Source organism: Zonotrichia leucophrys, chromosome 9 (assembly GCF_028769735.1).
Source record: "Zonotrichia leucophrys gambelii isolate GWCS_2022_RI chromosome 9, RI_Zleu_2.0, whole genome shotgun sequence".
Classification (NCBI taxonomy): domain Eukaryota; kingdom Metazoa; phylum Chordata; class Aves; order Passeriformes; family Passerellidae; genus Zonotrichia; species Zonotrichia leucophrys.
The window spans coordinates 4,915,646-4,939,774 of NC_088179.1; the positions used below are offsets into that span (position 1 = coordinate 4,915,646).

At 51.1% G+C, this 24,129-nt stretch overlaps 1 protein-coding gene across 1 annotated transcript; it reads left to right on the forward strand.

Annotated features, from left to right (window-relative positions):
- Positions 1-17,980: 17,980 nt before the first annotated feature.
- On the forward strand, positions 17,981-24,129 carry CFAP410 (cilia and flagella associated protein 410). Its single transcript, XM_064721481.1, has 7 exons — positions 17,981-18,128; positions 18,738-18,756; positions 19,336-19,382; positions 20,079-20,308; positions 21,586-21,742; positions 22,059-22,152; positions 23,267-24,129. The coding sequence occupies exons 1-7, from the start codon at positions 18,052-18,054 to the stop codon at positions 23,390-23,392; spliced, it is 750 nt and encodes a 249-aa protein (XP_064577551.1). The 5' UTR covers positions 17,981-18,051; the 3' UTR covers positions 23,393-24,129.

A 24,129-nucleotide genomic window follows, 5' to 3' on the forward strand; every position in this document is an offset into this window, starting at 1 on the left:
CGCCCCCAAAGCCACGCCCCCAGCATTAGACCACGCCTTACGAAAGGACCGCCCATGGTGCGAAACCACGCCCCCCACGTGGCCACGCCCCTTCGACCACCCCAAGCCCCTTGGCCGTCACCGCCCTGTGTGCCGTGGCCACGCCCCTCGACTTGAGGCCACGCCCCTGACGTCAGCTGTGAGGGGCCGGTCACGCCCCGCCCCCACGAAACCCCGCCCCTTTCGCTCAGGTGAGGTTTCGCGCTCTCGCCCTCGCCATGCTGCGGAAACAGTTTAAAAATGTGATTGCTAAGGAGTTTTTTTTGTGTTAAAGCATTAGTTCAGAGCACGTGGGCAGGGAAGAGCGGGATATTTCTTAAGCACCCACTCGAGGGCAGCAGAGTGTCGCTGAAATGGCAGGTTTTCCTCTGTCCTTCGCATAGTTTCTCCACAAAATATGCGCAGCAAGGAAAAGCGTCACAAACACCTCCATTGTATCTGTTTTATGTCACAAGCAGCACCAGTAAAGCACCGGCAGCCCCAAAGGGCCAGCACTGTGCAGGGATTAGCAAAGGACACCCACACAGAGAGGACCACCCAGATTTAAAACACACAGGTGTGGTTTAACCAAAATACTGGATTCTTCAGTGCTTTTCAAACCACAACACTGCACAAAGCTTGGAGCTGGGAGACAGGAGGAGACATTGCACCTGCTCAGCTCATCCCAGGGAGTCCCAGAACTGTCTAATTTATTCATAAAAAGCTCATCCATTTCCACCCCCTTCCACTAGCCCAGGAGCCTCAGGTGACCAGGAGTTAGGGAAGCCTCCCTACCTTTGGGAACACCTGAGCCTGCTGTGCCTGGCCCCTGCAGCAGTGACACAGAGATGTGTGAGGTGATCCCAAGGAGATTATCTATCTCCCTGCTCCCAGCAGCACCCAGAGAGGCAGCCTTTTGTGCAGGGAGTGCAGCTGGATTGCAGAGGCATTTTTCTGTTTGCTTAGGCCCCTTCCATCTTGTATTGCAGTGTCAGTCTGGATTTGGGGGCCTCCTGGCCATGGTCTCCACAGATATATTTCTGCCAGAGTTTGTGAAACAACTTTTGCAGTTAAATTTACAGTCTCACCTGTGCTTGGACACCGTTTCCTACAGCGTTCTCCCTGAGAAACTGGCTGCTCATGGGTGCACTGTTTGCTGGTCAAAAACCTGGCTGATGGCTGGGCACAGGGAATGGTGGGAATGGAGTCACATCCAGCTTGGGCTGGGCACCACTGGGGCACCCCAGGGCTCAGTGTGGGACCCAGCACTGTTAAATTCCTTTATCCATGATCTGGATGAGGGAATTGGCCACCCTCAGTATGTTCATAGGTGACACCAAGTTGGGTGGGAGTGTGGAGGGCAGGAAGGCTCTGCACAGGGATCTGGACAGGCTGGATCCATGGGCTGAGGGTCAACAAGGCCAAGTTCCTGTCCTTGGGTCACACCAAGCCCGTGAAGCTCCAGACTGGGGACAGAGTAGCTGGAAAGCTGGGACAGGCCCTGGGGGTGCTGGTGACAGCAGCCAGACACGAGCCCAGGTGTGCCCCAGGTGGGCAAGAGGCCAATGGCCCCTGGGCTGTCCCAGCCATGGTGTGTCCAGCAGGCCCAGGGCAGTGACTGCCCCTCTGCGCTGGGACCTGGGAGGCACCTCCAGCCCTGGGGACAGCTCTGGGCCCAGCAGTTCAGGAAGGACATGGAGGGGCTGGAGCGTGTCCAGAGAAGGGAACAGAGCTGGGGAGGGGAATGGAGCACCAGGAGAGGCTGAGGGAGCTGGAAAGGGACTCAGCCTGGAGAAAAGGAGGCTCAGGGGGGACCTTGTGGCTCTGCACAACTCCTGACAGGAGGGGACAGCCAGGATTGGGGTTGTGCTCTGCTCCCAGGGAACAGGGACAGGATGAGAAGAAATAGCCTGGTGGTTACAGCTGAAATGCTAAAATGAGGAGCAAGCTCCACTGCACCCAGTCCTCTGTAGAGACAGTTGTTATCAGTTCCTTTTGCCAATAACATGCATCCTGTGTATACATTTACATGGGAATTGGGATCCTGCTGATTTGCAGATCAAAGTAAAATATGATGTTTCTTTATGCAGAGTGTGTGATGCTGTGAGATGCAGAGGAAGGAGCCTGAAGGGATCAGGATGATCCCTTAACTTATAAAGAAACAAAAAAACATGGGAAAAAGGCAGAACATTAGAGTCAAGGTGGGCCAGGAGGCTCCCTCTTGCCTTCCTCCTTTATGAGGATTTAGTGAAGGGAGCCCAAACAGAGTGGGAACTGTAGGGAATTATAAAAGGATCTGGAGAAGGGCACAAAGAGGCACAGGGAGCTGAACCAGCACTTTTCTCCACCCAAGGATCTACCAAGGACAATGCTGCTTTGCAGCCAAGTTGTTTCACCTCTTAATCCTGTTCCTTCCTCACACCCTCCTTAGGAGGTCAGTGTCATGCAAGAACAAAGATTAAGTGACGATTAAGAACATGCAAGTGCAGATTAAAGATTAGGAACAAAGGGTGAGTGAAAATTCACAAGGAGAAAATGTTTGTGCCTCAGAGCTGCTGTAACAGCTCCCAGAACAGCAATTTCCCTCTCTCCAGTTATGCGTAATCCCTAAAATTGATCCCAAGTGAAGACTGGCTCGTGCCTACACTGTTGAGGTCTCTGGGCTGCTCTGACTGCATCCAAATCAACTCCTGGTGGAAACCTTCCAGCTGTTCCTCAGCTGAGCAAAGGCTGAAGTACATCCATAGGTCCTGCTAATCCATGCTAATTGAGATTGAACTTTGAGGTTATTTTTTTCAGGGGTTTTTTAAACAGATAACCAACCAAAGGAAAAATAAAATCCAAAAAACCCGTAAAAACAAAGGTGGGAATTACTTAAATTCCTGATTACAAGTCCATCTTGGAAGTTTCACAAATCCACTTGCACAGTTTATTCTCAGGATCAATGGAATGAGTCACCTGCTGTGTTTGCCCTGTTTACCATGTAAAAGGCAAACAGGGATGCTCCGTTGGGGGGGGTTATGGCATTTGCCTGCTGGATTGCAGGCTGATAAAGCCACACTTGTGAAGTTGTGGAAAGGAGTTTGTTTGTTCCAGCAGCACACGTGTGCAGCTGCAGAGCCAGCCTGGCAGCTCCTGCTGCCCTCAGCCATTTCTGCCCCCACACCTCCCACACAGCACATGGACAGGCTTCCAGAGCAGCAGGAACCACAGGAGGGAGTGAGCCAGCTCAGGAATCAGCAGTGAATGCTGGTGGCTCTGCTGCTGAGGGGGACAGACCAGGCTCTCAAACAGCTTTTCCCTGGAGCATGTGTGGCACCTTTTCCGCATGAGCTCCCACTGCAGCCTTTCCTGGCTCTGTGCTGCCCACAGCTCTGCCACACCCAGCACCTGTGCAGCTCTCTGCTGCCAGGGGATCACAGAAACCATCCTGCTAGGAAGAACCTTTATCCCCAGTCCCAGCTCAGCTTCCTGCCAAAAGAGCAGAGGGAAGTAAGCAGAACAGAATCATTTAGGTTGGAAAACTCAAGTTCAACTGAAGCCAAGATATTTTCTGAAAAATCCTTTCCTTAGGATTTTTTCCTCCTGAGAAGCTGAGAGGCCTCAGGAACAAAATGTAAACAATGGTTATCTGCTGCTGTGGAATGCAACAGGTGCATCTGTGATTGGTCTCATGTGGTTGTTTCTAATTAATGGCTAATCACAGTCCAGCTGTCCAGACTGTCTCGGTCAGTCACAAACCTTTGTAATTAATTCTTTTTCTATTCTTAGCTAGCCTTCTGAAGAAATCCTTTCTTCTATTCTTTTAGTATAGTTTTAATATAATATATATCACAAAATAATAAATCAAGCCTTCTGAAACATGGAGTCAGATCCTTTTCTCTTCCCTCAGCCTCAGACCCCTGTGAACACGGTCACATTCAACCATCAACCTTACACTGCTAAGTCCACAACTTGTTCCCTGGGAACTGAGACAGACTCCTGACCCTGTCAGGGAGTTGTGCAGGGCCCCAAGGTCCCGCCTGAGCCTCTTTTTCTCCAGGCTGAGCCCCTTTCCCAGCTCCCTCAGTCCCTCCTGGTGCTCCAGCCCTTTCCCCAGCTCATTTCCCTTCTCTGGACTCACACCAGCTCCTCAATACTCATTTCATGCTCTTGGCTGTGATTTCCCTTTACTGTGGGTGTCTGTCTTGGGAATTTATATTTGTTGGGTGAGATAGATCTTGTCTGTTGGGAAGTTCCTCATCCTACTCAGTCCACTGGAGCTGTGCAGTGTCCCCGGGTGGCTTCAGGTGTGGCTGTGGTGTCTGTAGAGCTGCTTTCTGGTGAAACACAGCTAGTGCTGGTGTCATCACAGGACAACAGAGGGAACAGGAGTTTTCCTGGAAATCCTCTCCAAAGTTTTTCCCCAGAAATTCTGCAGAACCTCGTCTGTTAATTTGGCACTGGAGTGCTCATCTGCCTCCCTAGCTCTTGAAGTGTCTTGTAGAGTAGACACAGGTGTTCCTCTTAGCTGGCTCTTCAGAGGGAATCAGAGGGAATATTTCCCAAAATGAAAACTGACAGAGCCTGTGTGACATGCCTGTCTCCATCCATCACTATGACATGATTATTTTGTTTGCTCTTGCCAAACTTTGGCATTTCCTGCACACATCTAAATAGTGATAGCACATGGTGTTCTGGACCCAGGGCAGTGACAGCAGCAGACAGGGAATGTCCTGTGGGTGGAAGAGCTGCTGGAGAGCTGCCATGAGCATCCTCAGAACTACAGCATGGCCAAGCCTGCTGTGACCCCACACTGCCTCATTTCTGAGCAACAAGTTGTTCCTGTAACTGCTGCACACTCAAATGCATGAGGCTTCTCCAGGGAAAAGGAAAGGGCAAGGAGCAGAGCCCATCTCAGGAGGGCTGAGCACCTCTCCAGGATACCAGGAAAACAAAACTCTCCCAAAGCTATGTTGCTCCTCCTATCCTGTTTAACATCTTTTCCTCCATCAGGATGGTTCTTGATAGGAATCAGCTTCTGGAATACATAAAGCTGCTGTGGGGTTGCACCAGAGGAGGTGGCTTGTCACAGACATCTTTTATGAAAAATCTTTTCTTTAAGATTTTTCTTCCTGAGAAGCCTCAGAAATGAAATGTAAACAATGATTATCTGCTGCTGTGGAATGCAACAGGTGAATCTTTGATTTGCCCATGTTAGTTGTTTCTAATTAATGGCCAATCACAGTGAGTTGGCTTGGACAGAGAGCCTGAAGCACAAACCTTTGTTATCATTCTTTCTTTTTCTATTCTTAGCTAGCCTTCTGAAGAAATCCTTTCCTCTATCCTTTTAGTATAGTTTTAATATAATATATATAATAAAATAATAAATCAAGCCTTCTGAAACATGGAGTCAGATCCTCATCTCTTCCCTCAACCTGAGACCCCTGTGAACACCATCACAGTGGCTCTGGTTGCCCTCCCAGCTGCCAGGACTCAAGAGGTGTCTCCATACAGGCACTGCCATCTATCTCCATCTCCACAAAGGTTTAGTGAGATCTGACATGGCCAATGGAGGAGAAAACCACACCATGCAGGACCTGAAGGAATGTCAGGAAGTTATGCTGGGGGGAGATTTGGGTTGGATAATAGGAAAAGGTTCTTCCCCCCCAGAAGTGGTGGAGCACTGAACAGGTTCCCAGGGAATGGGCACAGCCCCAAGGCTGCCAGAGCTCCAGCAGCATTTGGACAATGTTGGCAGGGATGCACAGGGTGGGATTGTTGGGGTGTCTGTGCAGGGCCAGGGGTTGGACTGGACGATCCTTGTGGGTCCCTTCCAGCTTGGGGTATTGTGTGATTCTATGATTCCATGATACCTGGGAGGGCAGGCAGCCATCAGTGACAGTGACAAGCCTGAAGAGCAGTGTGGATGTCAGGCTGCTGCTGGCAGCAAGGGCAGTCATCACTATCCCAGGTCCTTCAAATTCCCTGTGTGTGACCCCCACTCCAACAGCAATCCCACACCACATCCAGGTGGTTCAGTTCAGTAGCCAGGACACTTGGGGGGGTTCCACCTTTTCCTTCTGAGGCTATTGTGGGTGAGCTGTGAAACTCTGCATAAAGGAATCACAGATCACAGCAAATGTCCTGGTTGGAAATGAGAGGAAAAAAATACATACAAGGATTACATGCAAGAAATGGCTTTCCTGCACGCTCCACAAAGCCATTAAACAGGTTCTAATAGGCTCATTTTATAAAACACTGATACAAAGGTGGAAAAGAAATGTGAGGCTGCTGTATAGTACAGACCTGACTGAAGGTACTTCAGATATGAGCCCAAGTGTGCAAAGAGATTTTTGCTCTCTGGCTCCCATATGTGATGGTGTTCACAGCCATCTCAGGTTGAGGGAAGAGATGAGGATCTGACTCCATATTTTAGAAGGCTTGATTTATTATTTTATGATATATATTACATTAAAACTGAACTAAAAGAATAGAAGAAAAGGCTTCATCTCAGAAGGCTAGCTAAGCTAAGAATAGAATGGAATGAATAACAAAGGTTTGTGGCTCAGACTGAAAGTCTGAGCCAGCTTGGCTGTGATTGGCCATTAATTTTAAACATCCACATGAGACCAATCACAGATCCACTGTTGCATTCCACAGCAGCAGATAACCATTGTTTACATTTTGTTCCTGAGGCCCCTCAGCTTCTCAGGAGGAAAAAATCCTAAGGAAAGGATTTTCGTGAAAAGATGTCTGCGACACCCACAGACTCAAAAAGTGACCACAATCCAGCACCAGGAATTAGGGGGTGAGGTGAGGCCTCATGAGGGTCATGGGGATAGCTGACCCCTGCTCTGGAACATTGAAAGATCCTTTAGTGGCACTGCAGGCTGTGAGCAGGATGTGGATGTGCCATGGATTGTAGGTGATCCTGTGCAGCCTGGAGAGGCCACGTGCTCCCAGGCCTCAGGGGTTCTCCTGTTCTCTCCATTCCCTTCACAAGCCTAAATGCATTATTTAACTGCTCTCTTTCTAAAAGGCTGGGACAGAGGTTTGCCTGAAATGATTATTGCTACTGCTTGCAGAATTAAACTGTGGATTAAAATAGGTTTTATTTAATTAACTTGAATGAAATAAATGTTTGTGTCTTATTGAGTCTCAGGAGAGGTGCAGATCAGACAGTGCCAGTAAAACTGACTGACCTGTGCTTTTTCCAGCAGGATGAGCACAAAAATCTCTCTGTGGCATCTAGACAAGATTCCTTAATCTCCTTAGCCTGTCTCGGGGACAGGCATAGCTGCCAACAGTGCAGGGGCTGGGATTGCAGGGCTGGGTGGGTAAAATCGTACTTGGGTTCCACGTTCCAGTGGAAGTGAAAGCAGCCTGGGATTTGGTGAACAAAGTACCACAAAGTCCTGGATATTGCTCTTCCTCAGGTCCTGCTGCTGCCTCACTGACCCACAGCCCAAGTGCCCCAATCCTGATTATCCTCGTGCCAGCTGGCCTGTGGACAGCTGCATACAGAAAACCTAAAAATTCCAAGAATTCCTCCATCTGAGTGCTTGCATATCCAGCTCTAAAATCCTCATGCACCACCTGTGTCCTGGCTGTCTGTGGGTGTGATGGCAGCTAAGTGCTGAGGCAGAGAGAGGGAAGTGCAGTGGGATGATCTGCCAAACCTGTTTATCCCACATTCTTCCTGAAAAATGTGTGCCCACTGATCCCAAGCAATGCATCCCTCAGCCCTTCCCTTATCTGGAAGTGTGGCAATCAGGAGGGGAGGGAGTTCAGAGCCACCCATGTCCTCTCCCAACACAAGGCAATCATTATGAACCAGGGTTCACTTCCAGTGCGTTCTATAGAATTATTGTTGTGGTGTGTTGCAATATCCTGTTTTACCTTCTCCCTTCCCCCTCGCCCCTCGCTGAGTGTGCCCTGTCAATCAGGCTAACATACCAGCAAGGCGTCGTGTGATAGGTGTCCCTAGTACCTTGAGACCCTGCCCCTTCACCTGGTTGGTGACTCACCTGTCCCCTCCCCTTCCCCTGTCCTGAGCTTAAAATGTGAATGAGACCATGCGGCTTCATTCTGTTACCAGCAGTGGCCCAGTGCAGACGTATCTGTACTCATGGAATAAACATCTGGCTACCTTCTAGCAGAATCCATTCCCTTTCTCTCCACCATCGCCAGAAGCTCTCTCCTGAGGAGAACGGAGTCCTGTCTTGTGCCCCGCTGCACTCTGCCGCCAGCCAAGGTATCTCTGCGGTTAAACACCGCAGTGCTGCCTCTGGCCCAGCAGCGAAGGTCAGAACTGGCCTAGGCACCATCTAACTGGTTATATTGGGATACATATTCCAATATATTGGCGTCCCTGGGTGGGCTCGACTCTGCAGCCCGAAAAAGGACTCGCAGTTCCTCAGAGAAGCTTCTGCCAGCCGTGCATCCAGCTGAAAGGAGCCTGGCTTCAAGACTCCCAGCTAGAGACTTTGGGAATATTCCCAGAAAAAGTTTCGTGGACTGTTCGGCGCCTTTGGAAAGCCCTGCTTCATTGTGGTGAACAGATTTTCCAGAGGGAGAAAAGGGCAGCCTCTCTTGCACCCAGAGAGAGGTCCTTTTCCGGTGGAGACCTGCCTGCCTGTACCCAGCCTACAGCTTCCATTTCACGTGAGTATCTCTGCTTTCGGTAGAGCAGAAGCTCAAAAACAGACTCTGCCGCGAGTTCTGTTCCTTTTTTGCCTTTGCATTTTGGCTGCGCAGCCCCACAGACGAGAATTCATAGCGTTCTAGTGTTAGCTTTCCTGCTGCGTGTTTCACTGTTTTTTAGAATTCGCGCCGGAGCGGGATCGCTCTCTGCCCTTCCCCCCCCGGCTCAGCAGCGTGTTCAGACACGTGTTAGGAGACTCTCTTTCTCTTTCTCTTTGCGGGAGAGGGGGGGGCTCTCTTTCCACGTGGCCGGGGGACCTGCGGGGTCGGGCGTGCTCTGCACACGCGGCGGGGGGGGGGGGGGGGGGGGGCGTCCCGGTTTCGGCCGCCACGTGGAGTGGCTGCTGTCTCTGCTCCGCGGGGGTGTTGCATTCCACCGCGGGGGAGGCTTTGTGTCTGCCTCTGTTCGGCAGGGCGTGCCCTGCTGCTGCTGCCCGGGAATTTTAAAAGCAGTATATACAGCTGCATTGTGAAGCTTTTGTCTGCTCGTTATCGCTTTCTATCTGTGGTTTTTTTTAGAAATTGGTAGCTGAATTTAGCTTTGTTTTTGGTCAGGCGGGATTAAGTACTTTGCTTTTTAACATGGGTTCCAAACTTAGCATTGTACAAAGGGGAGTGTATTATCATATTGTTAGCATTTTAATCAAGAGTAATGTGAAATTCTCTAAAGGAAAATTGAAACAGTTTATAAGATGGCTTTTTCTGCAGTTCCCAAACATTTCCCCTGAAGAAATCCACAATATTCAATTCTGGGATAAAGTTGGGAATGAATTGATAACCTTAGGACAATCTGGCAAATCACCCTCAGCTAAATTTGTGTTCTGGAGTTTGCAAATTCGAACAGCATTACTCAAACAAAAGGAAATGGAGAAAAAGCCAAATGTAAAGCCATGTGCCTCTGCTCTCCCTGTTCCTCCCTCTCCCTCTAAAACCCCTAAACCTCTTTCCCCAAAAAAATCCCGAGCACGTGTTAGCTTTTCGGAGAGCAGTGATGTCCAAAATGGCCCCCAGTCCCTAGGGGGTGCACAAGATGGTGGGTGCCACGTGGCATCTTCCCAAACCTGGTCTTCTTCTTCCCAAAATCCTCTTAAGCATCCCAAAATTCCTGCCCCATCCCCCTCTCCTCCTGTTCCTCGTGACACCTTCCCCCCTCCCCCCGCCTTTCCTGCAGTACCCTCAGCTCCGCCCCTCTACTCCTGCCAGGGGGCGGCTGCTGACGTGATGTCACCAGGTGACCCCGCCCTCTGTTCCCACGGTATCCCCGCCCCCCGCCCGCCCCCTGGCCCGCCCCTTGTTCCCACAGTTTCCCCGCCCCTTGCCGGCTCCCTGTCCCCGCCCCCTCCCCGGGTTCCCACGGTGGGGACACACCCACTGCCTGTCCCCAAACCTGTAGCTGTGATCCCAATGCTTCTGATTCAAGGGATACAGAGCAGGGGACAGCAGACCCAATGCATGGTGCCATGTTGTCACTGGCCCCTGTTACGTTTCAGCCTGCAGCTCAAGCTGGAGCAGCCCCAACTGCTAATTGGAGTTCTTTTGGACGACAATTGATTAAAGAGATCTGTAAATCTCATAAAGAATATGGTCCACACAGTCCATATTTCCGTGGCCTTTTAAATTCTGAATTAAGTAGGACTATTGTGGTTCCACATGATTTAAAACAATTGTTTTCATGTCTCATGACATCCACGGAATTCAAATTATGGGAATCAGCATTGAAACAACTGCTAAAAGATGCTCTCCCAAGCTTACAGGCTGATCCAAACACAGCAAAAGACAACAATGGTAACCTTATTACTATTGACCACCTCTGTGGTGAGGGTCAATGGTCTTCTCCCTCAGTCCAAGCTGCTGCAATTCCTGCAGAAACACTTGAGAAAGTAAAGGAAGCAGCTGAAAAGGCATTCTTTTCCCTTCAACCTGAGGGCCTTTTGAGCCCTATAGTAAAATCAAACAACTACCATCAGAACCTTTTGTGAAATTTGTAGAAAGGCTAACTAGAGCCATTGAAATACAAGTTAAAAAGGAAAATGCAAGGGAAGCAATTTTAGAAGAAATAGCGTTCACAAATGCAAATGAACAGTGTCGAGCAGCAATCCTGAGCCTTCCTATGGAACCTTCCCCTACATTAAAAGATATGCTTCTAGTCTGTAACAGGAAAGTGCCTCTGATGAGTGTTGCTAAAGACTCCAGACCAAGGCTGCTGCCAAGACCACCTCAGCGTGTTGCTGTTGCCAGCCCTGCACCTTCTCTTTCAGCACAGCAGTACCCTGGGCAGCAGCGGAGACCAGCAGTGGTTGAGCCCACTAAACCATGCCTGCTTTGTAATAACCTAGGGCACTGGAGTAACCAGTGCCCCCTGAAAAGGGAATTTGATGAATTTAAAAATAGCAGGGGAGGAGAACTGCAAGCCCTCCCTGGTGGTCACACAAAAAAAACGAAGAATAAAGCGCCAGCCTGCCAGGCGTGCAGACATAAAAGGAGCAGGCCAAGAGAATAAGGGTAGCAAAATAAATCAAGTGCGCGATAATATTAACATTTGTGTAAGTGAAGCAGGTGCTTCAAAGACCAAGTCCGCTAGTCCACTGTTAAATGTGAAACAAAATAACCTTTGTTATGATTTAAGTGATTCTGTATTAACCGCATCTTCTGTCAATGAGCCTTACAGGTTGCAGCTGACAGAGTCACTCCACCTGAAGGACACTGACTGGCATATTGTCTCTGTAAATCCTGAACAGAAAGGTACTTGGAACCAAATTCGTTGTAAGTACATCATCACTGGGGACAAAAACACACCACAAGAGATCGAAATTGCTCCGGGACTGACAACATCAGATCCCAAGCAATTTGTTCTCAGCCTGCACTGTTTCCACCCACCCCTGTTTCTTCCTAAGGGACAAATTGTTGCTCAAGCTATCCCTGTGCCATCTTTACCTGAAAATGCTGATAAACAAGGGCCCACAGTCGCCCGGGTCCAAGTTATTGGGACAGATAAACCCAAATTGTGGTGCAATGTCAGTGGGGGTGGGGAGTCTAAACGCATTGAGATGCTTGTAGACACAGGTGCAGACTGCACAGTGATTCCAGTACAAGACTGGCCAGCACACTGGCCTTTACAAAATGTTGCTGGTCACCTTCGAGGTGTAGGAGGTCTGCAATTGGCAAGGCAATCCAAAAGCATTATTCAATTCGAGGGTCCAAACGGACAATTGGCAAATATCCGTCCATTTGTGTTAGATTATTCAGAACCTTTGTTAGGGAGAGATTTAATGGCCCAGTGGGGTGTCACAATTAATATTCCAGACTCTCCACAGCATTTTTGTGCAGCAGTCATTAAACAACAGCGCCCCACTCAAAAACTTAAGTGGAAAACAGACGAACCAGTTGATGTGAAACAGTGGCCACTCAGTAAACAAAAAATAAAAGTGCTTGAAGAACTAGTACAAGAGCAACTAAGAAAGGGCCACATTGTGGAGACCATGTCCCCATGGAACTCTCCAGTGTTTGTCATCCAAAAAGCTGACAAAAAGAGGTGGCGACTTCTCTGTGACCTCCGACAAATTAATAATGTAATTGAAGATATGGGTTCTCCCCAGCCTGGTATGCCATCCCCAACAATGCTTCCTCAAGATTGGAAATTAGCTGTTATTGATATTAAAGATTGTTTTTTCCAAATCCCATTGCACCCTGACGATGCACTGCGTTTGGCATTCTCAGTCCCTTCTATCAATTCAGAAGCTCCTATGAAAAGGTACCATTGGACTGTTCTTCCTCAGGGCCTGAAAGTATCTCCAGCTATCTGCCAGTGGTATGTCTCTTCCCTGCTTTCCCAGTTCGTGCAGCCGCAGAGAAGGCCATCATCTACCATTATATGGATGATATCCTTGTGTGTGCCCCCAATGATGATTTACTAACACATGCGCTTGACCTAACGATCGATGCATTGATTGTTGCAGGGTTCGAGCTCCAGGAACAGAAAATTCAAAAGATGCCACCTTGGAAGTATTTGGGCTTAGAAATTGGAAATAGGACCATTGTTCCTCAAAAACTAGAAATCAATCCAAGGATCAAGACCCTTGCGGATGTCCACAAGTTGTGTGGGTCTTTGAATTGGGTAAGACCATGGCTTGGTCTGACTAATGAAGACCTTGCCCCTCTTTTCAATTTACTGAAAGGGGGAGAGGACCCAGGTGCTCCTAGGTCTATTACCCCAGAGGCACGGAAAGCTCTAGAAAAGGTTCAGATTGCAATGTCCACAAGACAGGCCCACCAATGCCGGCCTGATCTGCCATTCAAATTTATCATCCTAGGTAAGTTGCCACACCTCCATGGAATTATTTTCCAGTGGGAGGAAAAACAAACACCTAAGGCAAAGGACACACCAAAAAAGGACCGGGACCAGAGGGACTCTCTCTTGATCATAGAATGGGTTTTCCTCAGTCACAAAAGGTCCAAGAGGCTGACAAAGCCTCAAGAGCTGATAGCAGAACTGATCCGGAAAGCAAGGACCCGGATCAGGGAGTTAGCAGGATGTGATTTTAAGTGCATTCACATTCCAGTTGAGTTAAAATCAGGTCAAAATACTATGAAAATACTCGAACAATTGTTTCAAGAAAATGAAGTGTTGCAGTTTGCTCTGGATTCCTACTCAGGACAATTTTCGGTAGCACGGCCCGCTTGCAAATTGTTTGAACAAGATGTTCAATTTACTTTAAAATTAAGAACTGCTCTAAGTAGGAGACCTTTAAAAAGGGCTCTGACTGTCTTTACAGATGCGTCCGGGAGGTCCCACAAGTCTGTTATGACTTGGAAAGATCCTCAAACCCAGCAGTGGGAGACGGACATTGCTGAGGTGGAAGGTTCACCTCAGGTTGCTGAATTGGCTGCGGTTGTTAGGGCTTTTGAAAGATTCTCAGAACCATTTAATCTGATTACAGACTCTGCATACGTGGCAGGAGTAGTATCCAGAGCAGATCAAGCAATACTGCAAGATGTATCTAACATTGCACTTTTTGAATTGCTCTCAAAACTGGTAAAGTTAGTCACTCACCGAGAGCAACCCTTTTATGTGATGCATGTCAGGTCACACACTGACTTGCCAGGGTTTATCGCTGAAGGCAAGAGAAGGCCAGATGCTCTTGCTGCACCTGCAGTGATGGCCACTCTCCCAAATGTTTTTGAACAGGCAAAAATCAGCCACCAGCTTTTCCACCAAAATGCACCTGGCCTGGTTCGCCAGTTTAACATCACTCGAGAACAGGCCAAAGCGATTGTGGCCACGTGCCCAAATTGCCAACAACATGCACTCCCTACAGTGAGTACGGGAGCAAACCCAAGGGGACTGAACAGTTGTGAACTGTGGCAAACAGATGTAACACACATACAGGCTTTTGGACGGCAGAAATATGTTCATGTTAGTGTAGATACCTTTTCTGGAGCGGTCTATGCTTCTGCCCACACAGGAGAGTCATCTATTGATGCTATTAAGCACCTCTTACAGGCTTTTTCTTTCATGGGCATCCCCAAGGAGCTGAAAACTGATAATGGGCCTGCTTATAAATCCAAGGAATTCGGGAGCTTCCTGCAGCAATGGGGAGTAGAGCACAAAACTGGCATCCCCTTCTCCCCTACAGGTCAAGCCATTGTAGAAAGAACTCACCGTGATATTAAAAGGGTCCTGGACCAGCAACAACAGGTTCTGAAGGTAGAACCTCCCCACATCCGGTTATCCAGGGCACTATTCACAATCAATTTTCTGAATTGTTCTTTTGACAGCCTGAACCCACCCATCCTACGCCACTTTGGGGGGAACAGTCACAGGTTGATGAAAGAAAAACCTCCAGTTTTAGTAAAGGACCCTGAGACTTGGAAAATGGTGGGACCTTACAAATTGGTTACTTGGGGACGTGGATACGCCTGTGTGTCCACCCCCTCTGGTTTAAGGTGGGTTCCTTCCAAATGGGTAAAGCCCTATGTTCCCAAAGTCTCAGAGAAATCTGCAGAAGCGCCCCAGGTTGCTCATGCTGCCTGGAGAAGAAAACGCCGCACACGTTCTCTGGAGGAAATTCCATTTAAGCCTCCTATCTGGAATAGTTTGTAATATATGTTTGTCTCAAGTTTTTGTACCAGTTTAGATCCCACTGTTCGTGTGTAGCCTCGAGACGTCATGAGACCGAGCCTGCTTCTCGTCCTACTCGTGATCATCCCACCTGCAATCTCCTACATAGTACCGCAGCCCAAACCACGTATGGACTACCTTGACAAAGGCTCTCAGACATCAACAGAGAAACTGACAACGAGCTGAATGGACTTTTCAATGGCTGGGGACTCTCGGGCTGGTTGGGATCTATTCTGAAAACTGTAATTTTAGTGCTGTTTATTTTAGTTGTAGTTATTGTAGTTTTTAGCATTGTTTTTGGAGTAATCAGACGCATGGTTCTCAAGTTAATCTCAAACTCATCTCCCCTCCTGAAGTCTACCATTTGGAAGCCCTCAGTGCTCCAGTGGATGACCTGGAAGCCTCAGTAGAATCATTCTGCACCATAAACACAGCCCTCTTCTTTTTAAACAAAACTAGGGGAGATGTTGTGGTGTGTTGCAATATCCTGTTTTACCTTCTCCCTTCCCCCTCGCCCCTCGCTGAGTGTGCCCTGTCAATCAGGCTAACATACCAGCAAGGCGTCGTGTGATAGGTGTCCCTAGTACCTTGAGACCCTGCCCCTTCACCTGGTTGGTGACTCACCTGTCCCCTCCCCTTCCCCTGTCCTGAGCTTAAAATGTGAATGAGACCATGCGGCTTCATTCTGTTACCAGCAGTGGCCCAGTGCAGACGTATCTGTACTCATGGAATAAACATCTGGCTACCTTCTAGCAGAATCCATTCCCTTTCTCTCCACCATCGCCAGAAGCTCTCTCCTGAGGAGAACGGAGTCCTGTCTTGTGCCCCGCTGCACTCTGCCGCCAGCCAAGGTATCTCTGCGGTTAAACACCACAGTGCTGCCTCTGGCCCAGCAGCGAAGGTCAGAACTGGCCTGGGCACCATCTAACTGGTTATATTGGGATACATATTCCAATAAATTATGGAATCATTAAGGCTGGAAATGCTCTCTAATTTCAAGTCTAACCATTAACTCAGCACTACCATGTTCACCACTGGCTCATATCAGGAACAGGGTGTCCAGCAGGCCCAGGGCAGTGACTGCCCCTCTGTGCTGGGACATGTGAGGCACCTTCAGCCCTGGGGACAGCTCTGGGCCCTCACAGCAAGAGACACTGAGGGGCTGGAGCGTGTCCAGGGCAGGGAACAGAGCTGGGGAAGGGAATGGAGCACCAGGAGAGGCTGAGGGAGCTGGGAAGGGGCTCAGCCTGGAGCAAAGGAGGCTCAGGGGGGACCCTGTGGCTCTGCACAACTCCTGACAGGAGGGGACAGCTGGGGGTGGTCGGGCTCTGCTCCCAGGGAACAGGGACAGGAAAAGGGGAAATGGCCTCAACCTGTGCCACAGGAGTTTCAGGTTGGATATCAGGAGGAATTTCTCCACTGTAAGGGTGCTCAGGCCTTGGAAGGGGCTGCCCAGGGAGGTTTGGAGTTCCCATGCCTGCAGGTGTCCAAGGAATACCTGGACATGGCACTCAGTGCCATAAGCTAGGTGACACAGTGGGGTGTCACAGCATATGTTGGAGTCGAGGGGGCCACAATATACAGAGCATCACCACAGAAATTCAGAAAGCTTTAAGTGTTTGCTCAAGCAGCGTAACACCTTACTTCATCAGAAAGCTTCAGGCATCCGCCCATACTGAGTAACACTGTGTCACTCCAGAAAACTTCAAGCAGCTCTTTGCTGTTTTACAGTACAACCTTTTATATTCCTCATCCCATATGCCCCTGTGTGCCCTCTGTTCCCTTTGGTGGTTGGTCAGTGCCCCTGGGCACTCCATGGCTCATTGCTGTCAGTGCTGCTCACCTGCTGCTCACAGCTGTGCCCATTGAGGCTCTGCCCCATCCCAATCACCACAAACTGTGTGCCTACAACACTGGGGATTGGTCACAGGTTGGACTTGATGAGCTTGGAGGTGTTTTCCTACCTCATTGATTCTGTGATTTTGTAAACTATGTCCCAAAATGTCCCATTGACACACTTGAACCCTTCCTTTTGCAGCAACACCCAAACACCCGCACAACCAAACATGGAACACCCAGCCTCCATCCTGCAGTTGCTTCTGGTGCCAAATCAGGTGGAAACACACAGGAAAACGCTGGGAAACTCTGAATTAATCCCTTTTTTTGACTAACCATACTGCTTCTCCAGATCTTTTTATTCCAGCTCTCCCATTTAACCACCTGCTGCTGTTACACCCCTGAAGATATAAATTGCAAGTTTTCCCATATCATACAGTGGTGTAGAAACCCCGGAGTCTAGAAGATTCCTAAATTACTTTGGCTCTGTAAAAACGAGTCCTGAGCCACTTGAGTCCCAAGGCTGAGTCAAAGGTGAGTGTTAGTTTTCTTATTGCCACATGGGATAAAGAGGAGTAAGAAACTGTAGTGCTGTATTAGTCATTCTTGAGATAGTCATAACTATTATTTGTACAATAGTTCAAGGGCTGAACTATAACCTGTTGGAATGTTTAGGAACTGATTGAGGAGAGGGGAGCAGATGGGGAGTAGGCAGGGATGGATGAGAAGGCACAAATTGTATATTTATTATAGAAAATGTAGATATATTTTATTTATGCATGTATAGATAGAGGGTTATATGGGGATATATGTGTAAAGTCACATAAACCACCCATGAGTGTATAAAATTATACATTCATGTGTTATTCCAAGACAGAATGGATTCAAATTGAAGGAGTAGGTTTATGTTAGATATTAGGGGGAAAAAAAATCCCTGTGAGGGTGGTGAGGCCTTGGCACAGGTTGCCTAGAGAAGCAAACTGTGCCCAGCTCTGGTGGTCTGGACAGGGCTTGAAGCAACCTGGGATAGTGAAAGTTGTCCCTGCCCATGGCAGGGGTTTGGAACGAGATGAGCTTTTCCCATGCAGCCCAAACCATTCCACGATTCCATGGTGATCCTTCCACATAAGCATACACCCACAAAGGCGCAGCTCTGTGTACAAAACATTCTCTAATAAACCATAATTAGACGGCTAATAGCATTTACCCGTAAACACCAATAAGCACCTGAACGCGCGCCCGTTGCGGCAGCGGCGGGGCGGGGAGAAGGCGAATCCAGCCCCGGAGCTGCGGCGGCGCCGGGGAGGAGGAGGCGAATCCAGCCCCGGAGCCGCCCCGGCCGGGCGGGGCCTGGGCCCAGCGGAGCCGCCCCTGCAGCCGCGGCCCGGCCCGGCATGAGGCTGAGCCGGGCGGCCGTGCTGGCGCAGGCCAAGGCGGCCGCGCTCGACGGCGTCCGCCGCCTCAACTGCTGGTGGGCGCGGGGACAGCAGGGACAGGGGGCCGGGGGACGGCAGGGATGAGGGGGGGACAGGCAGGGGTGAGGAAGGAGGACAGGCTCGGGTGAGGCTGAGAGGACAGTGATGGAGGAGGGACAGGCAGGCGTGGCCGGGGGGCACAGGCTGGGATCAGGAGAGGGGACGGGCAGGGATGGATGAGGGGTGGCAGGGCAGGATGGGGAGGGGACAGGAAGGGATGGAGGTGGGATAGGCAGAGCTGGGTAGGAGGGACAAGGATGGAGGGAGGGAGCTGGGTGTCAGGCAGGGATGGGGAGGGGAGACAAGGATGGAGGGAGGGCAGGAAGGAGGGAGCTGGGTGTCAGGCATAGGGAAATGGGACAAGGATGGAGGGAGGGAGCTGGGTGTCAGGCAGGGATGGGAAGCTGGGACAGGGCTGGGTAAGGGCACATGGGCAGGAATGGGGAACAGGCAGGGCTGGGGAAGGGGAGGCACAGCAAGGCCCATGGCAGACTGTGCTGGAGCAGTTTGGAGGGGCCGGGCTGGGGCTGTGCACCCGGCTGTGGGGGGTGCAGGGGGAGGCTGAGCCCTGCTGTGCTCTCCTTGACTCCCCTCTCCTCTTGCAGGGGCAGCCACCTGACGGATGTAAGTACTGGAGGAGCCAGAGGAGCCTGGGCCCACAGCTGGAGCAGGGACACCATGGCGGCCACAGGGTTGGCAGGGCACTGGGGAGGGCCTGGCTTTGGTCTGGCCTGGTGCCTGTGAGCTGCAGGGCTTTTCAGGCTTGATTAGCATCTCACACCATTAAAAAGGAAGTGATTGCTGCTGTTTCCACATTGGAAAATTTCTCTCCGAGGCCCAGCATGGAGTCTCGGAGAGCAGGACCCTGAGTCCTGCCTCTGTGGTGATTTTGGATGAGGTTCTGTCGCTAGGGGAGGGCTGGCAGGGGTGGGAGGGAGCCTTTCTTGCATGTGGAGGCTGCAGAGTTGCTGGAGCAGAAGAACAATGTGACACTGGCTGGTATCTGCACTTCCACTCCTGACCAGAGGCTGGAGGAGCTGCTGACGCTGCACTCACTGTGTCAGAAAATCTCTGATGTTGTTAAGCTCGGGTTAGACTGAAGCAAACCCAGATTCCTGATGGTGCTTTTTGTGATTTCAATTTGGTTTATTTATATTTTCCTCCATGAGTGCCAACTTGTTGTTTCTGTCTCTCCCTGTCCAGATATCAATATGCCGGGATTTGCCCAACATCGAGGTGATCACGTTCAGGTGAATGCCAGTTTGCCAGCTTTGGAGAGTGCAGGGAAACCACCTTTTCCTGGGGATGGTTTCTTCCCATATTGCTGGGGTTGTGTGTGTGAGCTGCCTGGCTCTTCGTGCCCCATTTCTCAAGCAGCAGACGTACAGACAGGATTATTCCTCAGCAGCTCCTGTGCACTACTCCCTGTGCTCTTGAGAAAATATTCTCTGTTTTGACGAGTGATAAAACCCCTTAGGATTGTTGCTCCTGAAATTGTACTCCATAGTTTCGACAGGGATCTTCTTGGCCTCTCTATGTGACCTGTTTCCAAAATACTTGTTGAAATATTTAGTGGATCTCTCAAAGCTTTCCCTTTCCATAATATGCTCAACTTTCACCTGTCCTGGGGATCCCATGGAGCGAATCTCAGTGAATTGGAGCCTTTTACCTTGGGAATCTTACGTGGGTTCTCCTTGGGTGGGTCTGAGGAGCTGCTACAGAAAAGGGGGCAGGTTTGGGGGAAGAAGAGGCTCTTTGTCATCCTCAGCAGGGTGGAGCAACGGCTCTTTCAGTTCTTCCCTCTGCTGACAAAGATGAAATGCCACAAGCCGTGGGCTGAACGCCCCTTGCTGTGCCCTGCTGGGGTGAGGCTGTTACAGGAAAGGGGATGGGAAGTGCTGGATGGGGCAGCGAGGGCAGGATGGGCTCTGACTGTGTCTCCGCAGCGTGAACGGCATCTCGGACCTCGAGCCACTGCACCAATGCCAGAACCTGAGCGAGCTCTACCTGAGGAGGAACAACATCAGGAGCCTGGATGAGCTCTTCTACCTGAAGACGCTGCCGCGGCTGCGGGTGCTGTGGCTGGCAGAGAACCCCTGCTGCGGGCCCGACCCGCACCGCTACCGCATGACCGTGCTGCGCAACCTGCCCTGCCTGCAGAAACTCGACAACCAGGGTGGGCTTTGGTCACCTGCACACAGCCCCGGGCCTCCAGGGTGGGCTTTGGTCACCTGCACACAGCCCTGGGCCACCAGGGTGGGCTGTGGTCACCTGCACACAGTCCTGAGCCACCAGGGTGGGCTCTGTAACCTGCAAACAGCCCTGGCCCACCAGGGTGGGCTTTGGTCACCTGCACACAGCCCTGAGCCACCAGGGTGGGCTCTGTCACCTGCACACAGCCCCGGGCCTCCAGGGTGGGCTCTGCTCACCTGCACACAGCCCTGGGCTGCCAGAGTGGGCTCTGTCACCTGCACACAGCCCTGGGCTGCGAGGGTGGGCTTTGGTCACCTGCACACAGCTCTGGGCCACCAGGGTGGGCTTTGGTCACCTGCACACAGCCCCAGGCCACCAGGGTGGGCTTTGGTCACCTGCACACAGCCCCGGGCCACCAGAGTGGGCTCTGTCACCTGCACACAGCCCTGGGCTGCCAGGGTGGGCTTTGGTCACCTGCACACAGCCCTGGGCTGCCAGAGTGGGCTCTGTCACCTGCACACAGCCCCGGGCCACCAAGGTGGGCTCTGTCACCTGCACACAGCCCTGGGCCACCAGGGTGGGCTTTGCTCACCAGCAAACAACCCTGGGCCAGGGCCACCTGCGAAATGGGGATGTGTTGGCTGCTCTTGAGGGTTTTTTGGGTTTTCTCAAGGGTCCTTTGGGTTTTCCTAGAGCCAGGAGGTGTTAGGGTTGAGTTAGATCCAGTGCTTCTAAGCTGTTTGCTCTTTTTGTCTTCCCTTTCCGTTTCTCTTTGCCTTTCCCATCTGCCTCCTCTTCCCCTTTTCCCTATCCTCTTTTCCCTATCCCCTTTTCCCTTCCCTTTTCCCTATCCCCTTTTCCCTTCCTTTCCCTTCACTATCCCTTCCCTATGGTAACAAAACCGAGTGCCTCATTATAGCTTGGACAGTACCACTAATTAGTGGTTTTTAGAGCTCTCTCTTTGCTGTGGCCAGACAAAGGTTCTATAACTGGATCTGCTGCTGTAGAAGAGCTTCTCTGGTTTTTTTTTTCTTCCATCCAGTAGCAGAAATTTGGTTGCTTTTGGAGCCTTCTCCAGAGACAAGAAATAGTAAAGCATGTTTGCATCCCTGCCTGATACCCTTCTCGCTTTGGGAGGCTGGTGATTGCTTCCAGCATTCTCCTGCACTCTCTGCAGCAGCAGAACCTGCCCTGCTAGAGGTGCCATCCCCTTGGGCTGCTGCAGTTGGTAGCAACAGGCATTTGCTGTGTCCCTTGCAGCTGTGACAGAGGAGGAGCTGTCGCAGGCGCTGGTGGATGGCGTGGAGATCACGGCGCCGCCGGCCCGCAGCCCTGTGGAGAACGGCTGGTCCAGCACCGCTGGAGCCACCGCGGAGCCCCAGAGCCAGCTGCTCAGCTGCTGCCTGGAGGACACCAGGTGAGGGCTGGGCAGCTGCCAGCATGGCTGGGGTGCTGAATTTGTGTGTAGCAGGAAAGGAGCCTGACGTTCCAGGGGCCGGTGCTGCTTCCCACTGTGCTGGTTGCTGCAGTGGAGCTGTGCTGGTTCTGTGGGGCTGGTTCTGCTGTGGGGGTGGCTTGGGCTCATCAGCTGCATGTGCAGGCAGAGCTGGATCCTCTCTGATCTGGGAGCTCCAGTCCATTCCCTGGGGTCCTTCAGCTGGGTACTCCTTGCATGGGTGCCTGGCCTCCCACCTGGTCATAATAACATTTGCTTTTCCTCCCTTTTTTTTTAGCAAAACTCAGGATGAGCTTGATATGAAGCTTGTTCCCAGGGATAAATACTCCTCCTTTTCCACTCAAGAGACAGACTGCAGTTGCAAGAAAAGTGTGAGTATCTTTAAAGACCAAATTGCTTTTCCTTGTACGCGGGGCTGAGCCCCAGTGTTGAAGGATGTGAAGAACTTTGGATGTCCCCAGAGGAGGGGAACAGAGCTGGAAGAAATGTCCAGGAGCAGCTGAGGGCTCTGGGTTTGTTTGATTTGAAGAGAAGGAGGCCAAGGGGTGACCTCATGCCCCTCTGCAGCTTCCTGAGCAGGGGATATGGGGCAGGGGTGCTGAGCTGTTTTACTTGGGATCTAGTGATAGGAGACATGGTGATGGTTCAAAGCTGTGCCAGGGGAGGTGCAGACTGGATATTAGGAAGTGTTTCTTTAGCAAGAGGAGGTCAGACCTTGGGCAGTGGCTGCTGAACAGGAAGCTTAAACGGTTCCTCAGCCCCCTCCGTCATGTAGCCTTGGATGAATCTGGTTCAGCTGGGAATTGCAGAATGCTGGACTCGGTGCCATTGCATCAATCAGCAGAGCAAGATCTAACCCACACTGCCTCACTCTGCCATAGCTGCCTAGAGTAGCACCACAAGCTCTGACCTTTAAAAATGGGGGAAGTAGTACCCCATTGCAGCTGAAGAGGTTCAAGTTGGATGTTGGGCAAAAGATTCTCCCTAGAAGGACAGCTATTTAGGCAGTGGAATCTCTCCCTGGAGTTCTTCAGGACATGATTTGACAGAGCCACGACCTGGCATTGGCACTGGTCCTGTGGTGGTGGCAGGGCTGGGGAGTTTCAAGGGTCCTTTGCAGAGAGCAGCAGCTCTCCTCATTCCTCAGAGCAGGGCTGTCCTTTCCCATCCTACACACACTGAGAGCGAGTGCAGCTGCTCCTGGCTGTGCCTTTCCTGACAAAAGGCAGGCTGGAGCGTGGCCGGCAGCCAGAGGCTGTGGGCAGAGCAGAGGATGGGTTTGTCCTGCATTCCAGCCTCATCACGTGCCTCTCCCTGCCTGTGTTTGCCCCGAGGGCTCGGCTGTGGCTGCAGGTGGCTGCTCCAAACTGCTGCCGGTCGTGGTGGTGGTGCTGGTGGAGGAGTAGTTCCTAGAAAGGGCAGGGAAAATGGAGTGTCCTTGTCCTGGCTGGCTGGTCCAAAGCAATGTGTGCCTTATCCCCGCAGAACAACGTCCTGGATGCCATCCTGCTTCTCATGAAGGAACTGGACGCAGAGGAGCTGGAGATCATCCAGCAGACGGTGGCCAGGAGGCTCCAGGCCTTGCAGAAGAAGGAGCTGCAGGAGGAGTGACAGCAGCCATCCCCCTTTCAGCCTCCCTGGAGCCCCAGCCCCTCGGTGCTGTCCTGCCCACACCCCTGGCTGCAGCCCAAGCCTCGGGCCTGGCATGGGATGCTGCTTCTCTGGAGATTTCCTGCCAGTGCAGCAGGCTCTGACACTGTGCCCTGCATGGCTGGGACTCTTGGGTGGCAGCTGCAGGCAAATCAGCAAAGGAGAAAGGAGCAGGGCTGCAGCCAGAGGTGCTGTGTGATCCGAGGGGAGCAGAGCCTGCTGATGGCTGGGAGAGACTCTGCACAGCACCTCTGAGGGCAGTTTGTACCTCAGAGATTTGATTTGGTAGAGTCTGACAGGGAGACATTGCCTGAGATGGTGCAGGTGCTGAAGGTCAGTGTTCAGTTATTAATTTATTTTCCAGCTCCTGGCTGACTTCCTCAGGTCCTTCCTGGTGCATGCAGTGCCTGCCGGTCAGGCAGCCCAAAGGGAAGCTCAGAGCAGCCTAGGTGAACCAGGAATGACTCCCACATCCTGAATGCTCAGCTGCACTCTCACCCCAGCATTCCCTGCAGGCATTAGAGCAGCTTAAAGAAACATCCCAGTTAAAAGGCCCTGAGCATTCTGCCTGCTTTGCACAGGCATCAGGGGCGGGTGTTGCTCTTTAACTGATAAAACTGCGTTTACCAAGTTTTGTAGAGCTGTTAAGAACAAACTAAACTGTTGTGACATACCAAATAAACCCAATTATCCCTCAA